The sequence below is a fragment of the Episyrphus balteatus genome, chromosome 3 (genome assembly GCF_945859705.1).
Source record: "Episyrphus balteatus chromosome 3, idEpiBalt1.1, whole genome shotgun sequence".
Classification (NCBI taxonomy): domain Eukaryota; kingdom Metazoa; phylum Arthropoda; class Insecta; order Diptera; family Syrphidae; genus Episyrphus; species Episyrphus balteatus.
In genome coordinates, this window is record NC_079136.1 from 126,573,595 (window position 1) to 126,589,491 (window position 15,897).

Below are 15,897 nucleotides of genomic sequence, written 5' to 3' on the forward strand. Positions count from 1 at the left end.
TAATGAAAGATTGACTTTTGCTTGCAGCCCTGATCTTCATTTGGCTTCTTTGGATCCAGAGGTAATGTGTTCCACTTTAGGTGCTTTGTTGTTTTTTTATTTTTTATTTTTTTTTTTTGTCTAATCCTGTGTTATTGTTATTTTGTATTTTTCTTGTTTTGCTGAAGCATCTAAATTACCACCTTTTATTGAAGGTAGATATGTTTTCTAATTAGCACCGACCTTGTAATGGCTTTTTAGGGTTTTTTTTTTCTAACTTCCTGTTTTCTTGTTTTCTGTTTTTTTTTGTACCCAAAAAAAGGTACAAATTAAGCTGATTCCTTAAATGCTATTTCTTATGTGTGTGTGTTTGTAAGTCAGAGAAAAAGCTTACATCATATAGCGTGCTCTATATTATGACAGGTTTCGTATTCGGATTTTGGTTTCAGAATGCTGATTTGGCTTCGGGTGATGGTGTTGAAGTTACACGAGAATAGCATTTTTGGGATTTGAGATAGAAAAAATGGCTTTTGCCGGAAGTAATTCTCTTCTCTGACCAGCAGTTGTTCTTATAGGAGCAGTATAAAAGGTAGATTTTGTTGGATTTTATTCTATCATACACCTGTTGAATTTTGTTGGTCCTGGCCCCCTCCTTCCAACCTTTATACCACCCTTATTTTGATTAAATAGAAAAGATATAATTTCAGGTTTTGGTTCTGTGTTTTCTCATTTGGTTTGTTTTATTTTTGCGAGGTTATATTTTTGTGTGGAGAGAAAGGACATAAGACCATTAAAGGATTAGGTTTGTTTCGAATATAATTTTGTGTACATATAGAATAGATGTTTTGAAAGATTAAAAGAAGAAAATGAACGCGCCCAGGAACAGAAAGCACAGACCGATTTATATAAGCAAACATAGTCAATTTATTAAGATGTATGGTTTGGACTTGGGGTTTGGTTAGACTTTATTTTTTGTTTAATTAAAGAGGAGATATTTCTGTTTAAGGATATGAATATACAAAAATTGTTGGTTAAAGGACTACCATATTTGTATTTGTAAGATTTATTTAATATTCAATTTATGAAACTCAATAAAAGTGAGATGATCTCTTTTTGGGGAATTAGAAATAAATCTTTATGAATGTGTGTGTGTTTGTTTTTGTGTTTGGGTGTGTATTATTTGATTACATAGCTAATCTAAACCGAAACACCTTTTTCGATCTGTTATTTATGAAGAAGGTCGTTTTGTGGGTAATTGAAATCGAATATAGAAAAGCTTAATGCTTAATAAATAAGTTTGGAGATAACAAAAAGGCTGGCAGAAAAAAGATACTTATGATTATGTCCAGCGTAAATTGTTAATTCCAATATTTTGACCGTAATAAGCTTAATAAGATGTTTCTTTCTTTAATTTCGAAATTATGGTGGATTATGTATTAACAATGTATTAAAAGATTTCATCGTTTAATAGCTTCTATAAAAAAAAAAAAACATGGTTTTTTGGACGAAGCTGAATAACTTTATTTGCAGATGTGGGTTTTTTAGGTGTTTTAAGTGGTGCCGTGAAATAACGCCGAGCGAAATAACGCCGAATTCCAAAATTCGGCGTTATTTCACTTTACAAAAGCGAAATAACGCCGAATTTCAACATTCGGCCTTATTGCGCTTTGTCAAAGTGAAATAACGCCGAGTCCCAAGTGAGAAATAAGGCCGAATGCTAGAAATGTGAGCATAGAAGTGGACCTAAGTTAACCAGTATATTAAAATTCTAACCTTTTTTATTTTCAAAGGCATATAAGGCCCTAATTTATTAAGGCAGAATGGCCCCAATACCAATTTGGGACTTATGTCCATCCAAGCGAGGTATAGGTTCCAAAAAAGTTTTTTGTCTTATGTGCCTCTTATTTATTCATTAACAGATTAGTCTCAAGAAGGTACAAAAACATGTCGCAGGGACAAAAGGCCCAGGGATATAGCACCCACTTTTTATTTATGGGAGTTATGTTCCACTTGAGTGGGTTGACATTTAATTTAAGAATTATATCCCACTTGAGTGGGACATAAGCTCCATATATTTTTCATTTAAGTGGGACATAAGCCCCACGCTTTTCGAAATATAAAACAATAATGAACAATTATAACTTTGGTATATTTTATTCGCGTTTTGTTCCAGAGTCTTTAAATGCAAAAGAAACTTTTAATAAAATAATGATAAGAAACAAATAGATCCCACCTGTTTTAATTGGTGGAAAGCAAAGCGGACACAAATTTCTTACATGAGAATCTATTTAATTTTTGGAACCCAAACGCGAAGCGGAAAAAAATTTTGCCCACGGGAGAATCAATTTTGAGGTGTGAAAATAAAAATTCGCGCGAATTTTTATTTTCACACCTCAAAATTGATTCTCCCGTGGGCAAAATTTTTTTCCGCTTCGCGTTTGGGTTCCAAAAATTAAATAGATTCTTATGTAAGAATTTATTTTTCTCTTCGCGTTTGCCAAGTTATAACACAAACATATCTTTGTTGTTTGGTATACACATAAATAAAACAATAAAACCCAAGATACTTAGGTTTATAAACAGTGAAATATTTTTGGAGGCTGAGAGCATGCTGCTCTGCTGCAATCCCCTTGATTGGATACACTATTGAATCGGCTTATTTGCCAATAAGGTGGGACATAAGTGCAAAATCGAATTATGTAACTATCCCAAATACAGTTATTCAGTTGGGAGATAATTTTATAATTTGTAAATTCTTTGTTAGTGAGACATAACGCCCATCCTTTATTTGTGGGTCTTTTGTCCAACCTGAGTTTGACATAAGCCCCACATTTAATTTGGAACTTATGTCTCACTCAAGCGGGATGTAAGCCCCACAATAATAGTGGCTGTTATTCCATGGGCCTTATGTCCCTGTGCCAAAAATATGGCATTTCAATACCAAACTGACTGCAGGTGGTTACATAGAAATTTTTCCTAAGCTCCACTTAGCAAGATTTTCCTCACTGAAAAAGTGAAATAACGCCGAATCGGCGTAATTTCACTTTATCATTGTGAAATAAGACCGAATGTTGAAATTCGGCGTTATTTCGCTTTTGTAAAGTGAAATAACGCCGAATTTTGGAATTCGGCGTTATTTCGCTCGGCGTTATTTCACGGCACCGTTTTAAGTAGTGATGGGAACTATCGAATGATTTGAACTATCGATAGTAGTTAGTAACTGAATGATTTGAACTATCGAATAGTTCATTCATTCATTTATTTATTCATTCGAATAAAAACTATCGAATAAAACTATCGAATAAAAACTATCGAACAAACTATCGAATAAACTATCGAATAAAAACTATCGTATAAAAAAACTATTGAAATGAAAAAACTATCGTTCAAGAAAATTATCGTATAAAAAAAACTATATTCGAATGAAAATAGTAGTTAAGCTATCGAATGAAAAAACTATTCGAATGAAAATAGTAACTAAATGAATGAATGATTTAAATCTATCGAATGAAAGAATATTTTACAACTATCGATAGTTTGATAATTTTTATTCGATAGTGCCCATCACTAGTTTTAAGGCTTTTGGTAAATCTTTTTTATCAGAAATGTTTAATATAATAAATAATGGCCTTTTAGAATTTTTCAAAATTCTTAACTGACGATAATAATATTCCAGTAAACTTGTCATTTTTTGTAGATAAAAACCTTGCGTTAAATCTGGTTGTTCTTGTTTTTGCAGAATTTTTTTTTTTGTTATAGGCCTAATAAATATCTTCAGTTTTCGGAATTGAGAATCGAACGAAACATTGTCAAAAATGCATATAATTAAAAAAAATTCTTAAACGGTCAGACATAATGTTGGGTGGGGTCTTAATCTTAAGTTCTAGGTAAGTTAACAAAAATTTCCAAAATTTAGAAAAGGATGAAGATATCTATTTATAAATTTTTGTATAGAAACTATTTTAAAAATCCACAATGTCGAATGAATTTGGGGTCTGAATCTCAAAAAGGTTCTGTTTTTTTTTCAAATATTTCATAAGTTTTACTTGCTTATTATTTATCAATTTTAAATGAACATCTTTTGTTAAAGTTTAAAGGTCTCTATATTCTTAGGAAAATCTTAGAAACAATAAAGAGGTCTCAAAGAAACCCTGTAGGTTGCCGCTTTCCAATATGATCTTGATTTGTAAAATTCTTTGACTTTGTCAGGGTTGTAAAAATATCAATTTAAAAAAAAAAAAAATGCATTTGAAATTTAAAAAAAAATATTTATTGCAAATAAAAAAAAATTTGCACTAAAACAAAATATTTATTTCAACTGGAAAATATTTGCATTGAAAAAAAAATATTTATTGCAATTAAAAATATTTTGCATTAAAAAAAATGTATTGCAAATGAAAAAAAAACATTGCATTAAAAATTAAATTTTTATTGCAAATACAATATTTTGCATTGAAAGGAAAATTTTATTGCAAATAAAAAAGTTCTGCATTGAAAAAAAATTCAATGCATTCAATATTTGTTTTTAATATTCGTCGAGTTACAATTAATATCGTCAAATAGAAATAGTAATGCACACATTTTGCTTTGAATTTTTTTTCAAAGCAGAAAATTCTTTATTTGCAATAAAAAAAATTTTTTTCAATGCAAAATATTTTATTTGCAAATTTTTTCAATTGCACTAAAATTTTTTTTTAATGCGAAATATTTTTAGTTCCCACAAATATTTTTTTGTTCAATGCAAATATTTTTCAGTTGCAATAAAAAAGTTTTTTTTTAATGCAAATATTTTTCAGTTACAATAAATACTTTTTTTTAATGGAAATTTTTTTTATCTGCAATAAATATTTTTTTTTTTAATTTGTAATGCATTAATAATACAATGATTTTTTACAACCCTGGACTATGTTACTTACTGTGGACAATTCTTATATGTACCTATTTTTAAATCTTGTTTGCGTCGATACAAACGTTAAGATTTTATGAACTAATTTTGACCCTTAATTTATTTTCTGAAGTGCAGGGGTATTTTCCTTTTTTACACTTTGTAGGTATTAGTTTCAGACTCTTCAAAGATATTTCATTTATCTTCAAAAAAAAAAAAAAAACATCAATGAATTTATTTTACATATTTTTTATTAATTAAATTTTTCGTTGTTTTGTTTGTTTTATACAAAAAAAAAATTATAATAAAAATAATAACGACTATTAATTACTTTTAAAAATATTAAATATATATATATATAAAAAATAATAAATTTTTATATTTATTATATAAAATAGATTTTTTTGTTTGTTTCTTTTTAAAGTTATTAAACTATTGCATAAGATTTGTTTTTTTTTTTTTGTTTATCATTTTAATTTAAATTAAAAAGAATATAATTTTTACTCATTTTAAGCAACAAAAAAAAAAAAATACAAAATCACGCCTCGAAAAATCAGGCTTAAAATTGCAGACTTAATAAATTTCTAACTAGAGCAAAGGAATGGATTCGTTAATTTTATTTATTCTTTTTTTATTATTATTATTACTCATGGATTTGTTGTTGATTTATAAAAGTAATAATGTTTTTTTTTTCATTTTGCGTAATAGAATCTCATTTTTTGTTTGATTTTGTTAACATAAATAGAAAAATGTTTTACAATTTGTTTAATCTAGAAAAAATTATTTAAAAAAAAAAAACATTCAAACACTTCCCATTAAGTGTGGAAATTATTAAATTAAAATTAGAAAAAAAAAATATTAATTTTGTCAAGTATAAAATAAAAATTAAAAAAAAAAATTATTTTTATTTATAAAATGTACAAGTTGTTGTTTTTTTTTTTTTAATTTCACACATTCAATGGGAAGTGTAGAGCTTGACTTTTAAGGTTTGTTTAATATGGGAAGGGGAGTTCAGAGGGTATTTTTTTTTTTTTTATTAAATTTAGTTTAATGAATAAGGAAGAAGCAACAAAACTTTGGTGATAATTAAATCAATAAATTACATGTAATTGAGTATTTTTTTTTTATATAATTTTTAATTTTTTTTTCTTACTAAAAGGCAGTGATTTCATTTTCGATTTTTTTTTTAATTTTTAATTTATTTAATTTTTTTGTTTAACTTATGACCAGACATTTGGAAAGATATTTTTTGTATGTATATTCAACCATTCGTCGTATTTAGCTCGTTTGACTTGTTTGTGTTATGTGTTTCTTTCTAGTTTCGTATTTTTTTTTTAATTTGATAATTTTTTTTTTTATTTATGTATGACCATGAAATATGTGTGTTAAATGTTTACAATTTTTTTTTTTTGTATTTTTTATTGGACTTCGCTATCACTGTCACTCTTCTCTGAAATTAAATTGGAAAACTTAATATGATGCTGCCCGGATTTTTATATTTAGACAGAAGAAGAAGAAGAAAATGAAAAATAGAAGAAGAAAAAAAAAAAAGAGAGAGAAAAATCCTGGTAAAACACTAACCCTTCTTTCCCGTGTAAGCGTGCCGTTTCAGTCGATCGTATAAGTCTTCTTTAGTTCCATAAAGCGAAGCATTTGACCTCGCCAATGTACTCATTTTACCTCCATGAAGACCTGGGTAAGAGAAAAAAAAAATAATTGTAAAAAAAATCGTTACACGAATAAGATTTAATTTAACTTCCTATAAAAAATGTTCCTATAATTTTTTGGGAGATGTACTCAAAATACGATTTTTTTCTTAAGATATTAACCTTGTTTAATTTTATTATTAAAAAAAAAACTCCCCATAAAATTTTTGTTTCCATTTTTTCTCACTTTAAAGTCAGACTGTTTTTTATAAAAAAATCCTAAAAAGTTATGAGACTTTTAAGGATTTTTTAATAAAAAAGTTATCTAATAAAATTTCTCTCCCAAATATAATTAACGAATATCTTTCAAAATATGGTATCTATGGAAAATTCAATAATGTCCCATAATTCCTTAAAAATAAATGTCCTTAAAACTCTCAAATTCGTTCAAAGAAATTATTCCTACAGTCAGACTTTCCAAATGCCACTAAAAACTTCCCATAATATTTTATCTTATTTAATTTCCCTCACTTTCAAATAATTCTTAAATAATTGAATATAAATATGCCCCTTAAATACTCAACTTCTTGCAATGAAATTCTTCATATAATCAGATAACCCATAATATTTTACGCCAAAAAATTTCTCTTCTCTATACAAAAATTTTAAAACCTTTCAAAATATTGTATTTATTAAAAATTACATTATTTCTCAGAATACGACATCAAATTTCCCTCCAGTATAGAAAGCCTCAATATCTTTTAAAATATGATATCTATGCAAAAATTCCATAATTTCCCATATTTCCCATAATTCCTAAATGTCCCTTAAATACTCAAATTCATTCAGTGAAATTCTTCCTATAATCAGATTACCCAAACTTTCAAAATATGATATCCATCAAAAATCCAATAGTTTCCCATAATTCCATAAAAAAAAAATGTCACAATAATACTCGATTTCTTAAAACTAAATTCATTCTTTAATTAGACATTCTATAATATTTTATCTCATCAAATTTCTATCATTATCAAATATCCCTAAAATAATCCTATACAAAAATGTCTCTAAAATACTCAAACTTTTGCAAATCAATTTCTCATATAGTCAGATTTCCCATAATATTTACCCCAAAAAATTTCCCTCTTTCATAAAATTTTTAAAATCATTCAAATTATTATATTGATAAAAAAATACGATAATTTCCCATAATACTACATAAAATTTCCCTCCCTTATAGAAAACCCCAAAATCTTTCAAAATATTACATTATTAAAAAACCCCATAATTTCCCATATTTCCTATAATTCCATAATATCAACACTCACCATCCTTCATGTATGTTTCATTATAGAAATTTGGCATTTCCCAGCCATCCTCCTCATCATCATAATAATGCGCATACGTACTATGATGCGATGGCGCTATTGACTCAGCATACGGGGTATGGGCACCATAATAGAAATTCACCTGTGATCCCGTCTGATCAATAGCAGGTGTAAGCATTTTCTTTGGATCCCGTCTCTTAGTCGATCGCACACAGATCATCCATATGAGCAGGACTATCACAATGATAAAGATGACAGCGCCAGCAATACCGCCAGCGATATAAGCGAACTCTGAACGTTCAGCGCAATGCGGGCCAGTAAATGAGCCCACACAACGGCATGATGGGGTGCCCTTTAAATCTTTGACACATGTGCCAGAGTTCTCACAGTAATTCTCACAAACATCGGTACATTCCATACCGGTGCCGTTAAATCCAGGTTTGCATTCGCATTTGAAGTCGAAATTTTCGGGTACCAATAGGCAATAGGCATTCGGATCGCAATGAGGTTTGCCCACGGCAATATGTTCGCAGGGATTGGTGCATTCGGATTTGCTAGTTGCTCCGGTTTTAGTCGTACTGTGATTTGGTGGACATTGGATGCATGAGGTTTGTTGGGATTCAGGTTGGTAGAAACTCTTGCTGCATTCGACGCACATATTCATTGTGCCGTTAAGATAGGTTCCTGGAGCACAAACTGGGATTGTACATTCTTCCACAGATGATGATCCAACCTTAGGAGTAGTTCGGCCCAGTGGACAAGATTGACAAGATGGTTGAACACCTTGCAAGCGATATGTTCCCCTTGGACATTGTTCACATTGACCATCAATTCCAAGCTGTTGACCGGAACTGCATTCATCACGGCACTCCTTTCGTGATGTGGCCTCTCCCGAACGGGTTGTTTGTCCCAATCCGCAAAGTTCACATCCAAATGAGCCTTCATTCGGTTGATAGAATCCATGACCACATGGCCGACAGAGTCCAGTTTCAGAGTCAAGGAATTTACCAGCTGGACAACGTTCCTTACAATCTCCTGCCGATCGAGCTCCAGGTCCCGATGTTACACCTGGACGTCCGGCTATTGTGGGACATTTCGAGCATTGAAGTTGTCCCGCCTCGGATTGATAAGTTCCTCGAGCACAAGCCACACAAGTCTTGTTCGATTGGTCATAGAATGTACCTATAGCGCAGGGTACACAATCGGGAACCATTACAACTTGTCCCACAGGACAGGCATACTCTGAGGTAAGATCCAATGAAGCTGGATCAGGTACAGTATTTGGCAGAATGTCATGAACGGCAAATTGATCATCTTCTAGAATAAGCTTCTGTAGTAAGGCTTTCACATCGGAACGTTCTCCGGTCGATGAATGAAGCACTGGATCGCTGGAATTTTGAGAAAATTGTATGTCAGTGAAAAAAATTCTAAACAATCCGGAAAGTGCTCCAGCTTAAAGGTTAAAAGCCTTAAAATCGAAATTAGTGGATAAAATGCGTGCAAAACAAAATGGAGGGTTAAAAGCGTATTTTTAAAAAAAAGGTTAGCTTTTTTTAATTAAGAAAATAAAAAAAATGAAAAAAAAATTCTTTGGCCCCCAAGCGTGTTTTTTTTTTTTTAAGTTGTTCAGAATTTTTTGTTTTTGTTTTTTTTTAAAACATACTTGACTGCTGGGAATGCAATCTCCAAGGTGTACGTATCACCGGCTTGTTGTCTACCTTGACGTCCTCGCAGTTCTTCCTCGTCGTTTGTATCTCTACAAAGTTTTTATTAAATTTTGTTTGTTTTTGTTTAGAAACAAGGATTCAAAGGGGTTTTCGAAACATTTTTCGGAACAATTTTTTTTTTTTGTTCGATTTTTGTTATACTTACTTTTCAACTGGAATTGAAGCATCTAGAAGATAAGTGCTGCCTTCTTCGTTGTCAGTAGCTCGTCGGGCACGATTTCCTTGTCCACCACGATAATGATCACACTTGACATCGATCTTGAGGTCCTTACATTCCCTAAACAAGAAAAAGATCCACTTTTAGATTTTTTGGAGACTTTTTTGTTAAATTTGGAGACTTACCTTGATCCCTCAACTGAGTAGGAGCAGAAGTTCCAGTCACGATTCAATGCATTCACAGAGTTTGAAACCTTCTGACGAAGAACTCCTTGTCCGGCCTTGTTACAGAGAACATCCGATGGGAAGAGCATCTTAATTCTGAACACTCGTTGTGCAGGTTTAGCAGCTGTGGGGGAAAACAAAAATCTCAAAAACTACAAACCTTTTAAAATTGTGTAAACTTACGAGAACATGATGGGTAAATAAGTGGCATTGCAGGTTCTCGCGTTGGGCGCCAGAAACCTTCAGCACCGCATGTATAGAATTCTGGAACCAGCTCGGAGAATCGAAGACCTGGATGGCAAGCAATTTCACAGACCTATAAAAAATAGAAAACTCTTAGAGCTCCCAGCTCTCATTAAAGTGTTTCAAAAAATATACCTTAAATTGTCCACCAGCACCCCAATCCTTGCAGACTTGGGAACCTCCAACTGGATCAGCCAAAGGTGGGCAGAATTCAGCTAAAAACACACAAAATTATTACAAACTTCCCTAAAATTTTCCAGACTTTCAAAAAACTTACATAAAAGCGAAACCTTAAAGCTGCACGATGCACTATTACCAGCTGCATCCGAGGCCACATAAGTGATATCATATGATCCCCATAACAAAGTTGTTCCAGGACGATGACCATTGCGTTCCATGATCTTAACAACTCCAATATTATCACTGAAATGTGGTTCATCCCAGGTGACAACAGCCGAACCATTTTTAGCAATGACCCACAAGTCTCCAGGACAATGTTCAACACGTGGTGGTTCTTTGTCAACTTCCAACTGCTGGCAATTGGCACCAGTATATCCATTAACACATTTCCTTTGTCCACACACAGATGGCACTGATCGTTCAACACCTCCCGACACAACTTCATATCCGGCCCAATTCAATATCAAACCCTCATAGAGCACCGGTTCGCTACGACAATCTCGAACTTGTTTTTGAATTTCCGATGTAACATCAAGAGCTCGTCCCCAAATCTGTGCTTTAGTGATCTTTCCTTGGAAACCTGCTTCAGCGTATGTAGCTGAGTTCACTTCATCCGGCTGAGGACGTCCCAAAACGGCCCAAGCGAATTTCGGCATTGTTCGGCCACCAGCATATTCAGTCTTGCTAGCGATCAAACCTTCAGTAATGAGCTGTAGCTGTCCGGTTGTTCCATCCCAGAGAATGGCAATATGATGCCATTGACCATCATTGACAGTCGTGTACTCTCTGAACGAAAGGAAGGCATCTTGAATGTCTGGGAAGAGTGATACTTGAACTCCACTCGAGTGAGCTTGAATCAAGAGACGTCTGTTATTTGCCACATGGGCAGACTCAACTCCATACAGGGTAAAGAATATTCCAGAATCATCCTTTTGAGCGAACTGTACCCACATTGCAATTGTGAGCGATGGCGATTCGCTCGTGTAGAAGGGCACAACTTGGGCAGCGGTCGATCGTGTTGCATCGCTAAAGTATAAATCATAATCCACTTGAATGACTAAAAGATAAAAAAAAAAAGACAAAAAGAGGTTAGGTTACCTTCGATTACAAGGTTTTTTGATGAACTTACCCTTTCTACAATCATCTCCAGTCATATTGAACGGACATTGACAATAGAATCCATTAACCAAATCAATACACGAAGCTCCTGGTGGACAGGAATTATCCTTGCAATCAACAATATCCTCCTCACAATTCTTTCCCTTATAACCTTTAGGACACTTGCAAGTGTAACCAGTTCCATGATCAACACAGGTAGCTCCATTCTGGCAAACATGTGCGTCACAAGCATCGAACTCATACTGACACCCAATTCCAGAGTAATCTTCCGGACAAGAGCAATTCAATCCTGATCCAAAGTCCTGGCATTTACCGCCATGCATGCAAGGATTACCAATACACCTTTCAGGTGCTGTCTCGCAGTTCTTGCCATCAGTTCCACTTGGACACGAGCAGAAGTAATCTTCAAAAAGATCGATACATTTGGCATCATTCTGACAAGGTTTCTGCACATTGCAAGTAGTGACCTGTGAGTCACAACGAACTCCAGTCCAACCTTGCGAGCAGATACAATCGAATCCTCCAATTCTATCGCGACAATTTCCTCCATTCATACAAGGATTTGTCTCACAATCATCAATATCGGTTTCGCAAAGAGTTCCCGTGAATCCTTCACGGCAAACACATTCAAACTTATTATCCAAATCCAAGCAACGTTCGGTACCAACTGCATTACAAGGATCCGATAGACACTCATCGATTTCAGCCTCACACGAGAGTCCGACAAAGCCAGGACGGCATTTGCACAAAAATCCATCAAGCTGATCCATACAAGTTGCTCCATTTTGACAAGGATTCGATTCGCAATCATCGATTGGATGCTGACAGTCTTTTCCAGTGTATCCTGGCTCACAGCTGCAGGTATATCCATCGACTAAATCCACACAAGTTCCATCGTTTTTACATGGACTGTCTTCGCAGTCATTAATGTTGATTTCACAAGCTGGCCCAGTCCATCCTGGATGACAAACACACTCATGATCGAAGAGTCTATCAACGCAAGTTCCATGTTTACACGGTTCCGATAGGCAAAGGTCTATTTTTTCCTCACAACGCTTGCCAGTAAAGCCTGGCGAACATGAACAACTAAAGTCATTGACCATGTCGGTACAATTGGCGCCCAACAGACAAGGATTCTCAGCACAATCATCGATATTGATCTGGCAGTGGACACCTTCCCAACCTGGCAGACAGTCGCATTTGTAACGACCTTGTTGGAGAGCTTGACAGCTGGCACCATTGCTGCATGGATTTCCATTGGCTGTGCAGGGATCGATTGTGATGTCACAATCTGCTCCAGTGTAACCACTTCGGCAGAGGCAGGTGTAGTTTTTGTAGCCAGGTTCGTTCTTACACATTGCTCTCGCAGGGCAGGTATCATTCCGACAATCGCTAACTTCTTCCTGACAGTTGATGCCAGAGTAGCCTGGTTGACATTCACACCGGTAACCTTGTGGTAAATCAGTACAGGTTCCTCCATTGTAACATGGCTGCGAGGCACACTCGTCGATATCAACTTCACAGCGACGTCCTGAGAAACCAGCTGGACAGAAACATTGAATACCATGTCCCATTGGGACACAGAGTCCTCCATGTTGACAAGCTCCCTCGCCACAAACAACGGGCTTACACTCTTCACGACCCTTGGAACTGATACCATCTGTTCGCATGTTAGTGGGGCATTCATTGCAAGTCTGTGATCCTGGAATTCCTTGATAATAATTCATTGGACATGGAGAACATGGTGCTAAACCGGTTGATGAATAGAAACCAGGTCCACATTTGGCTCGACAGAAGTCTTTTCTCGATGCAGCTGGCTGGAAGGTGAAAGTTCCTGTTGGACAAGCTTGACAATCCTTAAATCCTCCATTTGGTGGGTCAATGGTAAAGGAATTCCTTGGACATTCCAAACATGGTACCAAACCAGTTGGTGAATACGTTCCATAACCACAAACTGGAATACAATCTGAAAGTGACTTAGACCCTTCCTCTTTGGTGTAAGTTCCTGCCGGACAACGCATACATGTTCCTTGTCTCTCGCGGTTTTGATAGTATCCACGTGGGCAATAGGTGCAAATACTTTGTCCTGTACCTACATAAGTTCCAGCGGGACAATGCAAACACCTTGGCACATCACTGGTATCCATGTTGAGAACTTCCCCAACACTACAAGTGAAACCTCGACTAATTGTACTCTTCAAAGCTCTCAACGGTGGACATTGATTACCAATATTGGAGACATTCAGGAGAGATTCAATAACGGCACTGGCATATGGGACACTCAGATCGAATATAAGATTCAGTGTAGACCCACAAAGATCATAAAGCTGTGGTTGACGAATGGCTGGAAGAATTGACAAAATAAAGTCCATTTTCACGACATTCTCTTCCAGCAGACTTGGCACTGAACGAATAAATGAAACATTCATATTGACATTGACAGCTGAACAACGTTGTGATAAAATATTATTCAATCCACCGTAGTATTGTGACAAAAGGTCTTGATATTGTCCCAAACATGATTGAGCTACAGCTCCATTAGCCCGATATGTGACAGTAGCAGTAACTTGATAATCAGCTTGTTCGGTATTTTCCGAAACACAATCTGGAACAACTGATGTTGGTTTCCATAGCCTTGAGGTCTCACAAGTGAAAGTCTTTAATGGATCACCGTCGGTGAATCGGAAACCTGGTTTACACGTGGCAATACATTCGACACCTTTATCGCCTGGCAGACAGTTTATAGCACCATTTTCAGGTGGCTGAAGCTCCCAATCCACACACGGTGAAGCTTGGACAGAGACTTGGAAGTGACAGGTAGCTTTGTTGTTGAACTTGTCATAGGCTACTACGGTGACATTTTCAAAACCTCGAATAGGAATTGTAGCTCTATCGGGAGTGAAAGTTAATGTGACTTCTCCTGAATCATCAGAGGTCTTAATGCGTTTTCTTGTATCGTTAAAGTTGACATTGTAACTTTCCTGTTTATCCACAAGCTCAATAACGTAACTCTGGGGACATGACAATAACGGTGGAGTGACATCGGGAACAGTAATATTAATCTCACAAATAGCTACATTTCCATCGTAATCAAATGCCACGTATTTGACAACTGTGTCTTTGAAAATATGCGATGGGGTCTTGAAATTCTGAGGCTTGACTTCCAAACGAGCTATCGAACCTGAGTTATCAACAGCTGTTGGTTCGGTAAAGTTGACAGGCAGAACACCTCCATTTTCATCTCTCCTCACTATAATTGGCTGTTGTGGGCAATTCTGGAAGATTGGTGGTTCATTATCAACACAGGGGCTATAACCATAATCATAACCTAACAGAGGTTCCTTTTTAGGTTCTTCGCAACCCATAAGTTCGAATTTCAAACAAGCATTTTCCATATAACTAACAATACCCAAAATAACAAATCTAGCTTGAACGTATTTTGGCAAAGTAATCATGGCGAGTTCTCCAAAGTTTCCAGGATCCCTCATGGTTAGATTAAAATTGGGGAAATACACGACGTAGTTTTCATTCTCAGCTTGTTTATAGAAGAAACGAATTTCCGTTGGTCTTCCAACAATATCATTTGTCACAACACCCTTAACAAGAATAGCTTTTACACGATAAACATCACCCAAGTCTACACTAACATAAGTGAAGGCTTCTTGCTTACCACACCAACCAGTTACCGAATTCAAACGGATGTTCTTAGCTTCATAGTTTGGACGTTCAGAAGTTGCATTTATTGCCGAGTCGGGAATTTTCCCCGAAGTCAAACCCAAAGGTTTGATAACCTTACATTCAGGCTCACGAATACAAGAAATTGGTCTAGGATTAATGAGAATGTACCCAGGTCTCTGACAGCCGAAGAATACCTCAGAACCTTGTTCATAGCTTCGGGCGACTTGTAAGCCATCACTTGGTCGACCAGGGTCTTCACAAACTGGTCCTTCGCAGCGTAAGTCTCCAAAGTCCCAAATGCCATTGCCTTGACAGCGTACAACATTGTCATGTTTGGAAGTTTGTCCAGCAAGTTTGAAGGTATTTTGACAGCCGAAGAAGAATGAACTTTGATAACGGGTATCGACGAATTGACCATATTCAGCGCCAGGTGTTGGCATTGGCATTCCACAATCGACTCGTGGACACGATGGTGAAGTTCCTGAAAGCCAATAATCTGGTAGACCAGGTTTGGGATCATAAACACACTGTCTAAAGCCTGAAGTTGCACTTCCTCTCAAACGTCTGCCGGGGCTGTTGCATTGAACTGTCACATTGTCTCTAAATGGTACCAATACACTCTCTGGATCTGGTCGAAGAACTTGAAGGCCCTCTAATTTGTCATCAGGAAGTGACACACATTTGGCATCTAAAGAAAAAAAAAGTCTACACAAGTCTCCAATTTGAGATTA

General features: G+C 35.2%; 2 protein-coding genes across 2 annotated transcripts in view; both read right to left on the reverse strand.

Annotated features, from left to right (window-relative positions):
* Positions 1-2,160, reverse strand: part of LOC129916830 (protein numb) — a 323,367-nt gene extending 321,207 nt beyond the window's left edge. Inside the window, exon 1 of the mRNA XM_055997018.1 lies at positions 1,536-2,160. The gene's annotated coding sequence lies outside the window, so the exon portion shown is untranslated. The remainder of the gene's footprint in view (positions 1-1,535) is intronic.
* Positions 2,161-5,843: 3,683 nt separating this feature from the next.
* The window catches only part of LOC129916852 (uncharacterized), a 52,292-nt gene continuing 42,238 nt past the window's right edge, over positions 5,844-15,897 (reverse strand). Inside the window, exons 9-18 of the mRNA XM_055997040.1 lie at positions 11,499-15,854; positions 10,467-11,426; positions 10,325-10,404; positions 10,130-10,262; positions 9,908-10,070; positions 9,711-9,842; positions 9,502-9,594; positions 7,839-9,226; positions 6,446-6,556; positions 5,844-6,314 (exon numbers count right to left, since the gene is read on the reverse strand). Coding sequence (XP_055853015.1) covers positions 6,283-6,314; positions 6,446-6,556; positions 7,839-9,226; positions 9,502-9,594; positions 9,711-9,842; positions 9,908-10,070; positions 10,130-10,262; positions 10,325-10,404; positions 10,467-11,426; positions 11,499-15,854 — 7,448 coding nt within the window. The 3' untranslated portion in view covers positions 5,844-6,282. The remainder of the gene's footprint in view (positions 6,315-6,445; positions 6,557-7,838; positions 9,227-9,501; positions 9,595-9,710; positions 9,843-9,907; positions 10,071-10,129; positions 10,263-10,324; positions 10,405-10,466; positions 11,427-11,498; positions 15,855-15,897) is intronic.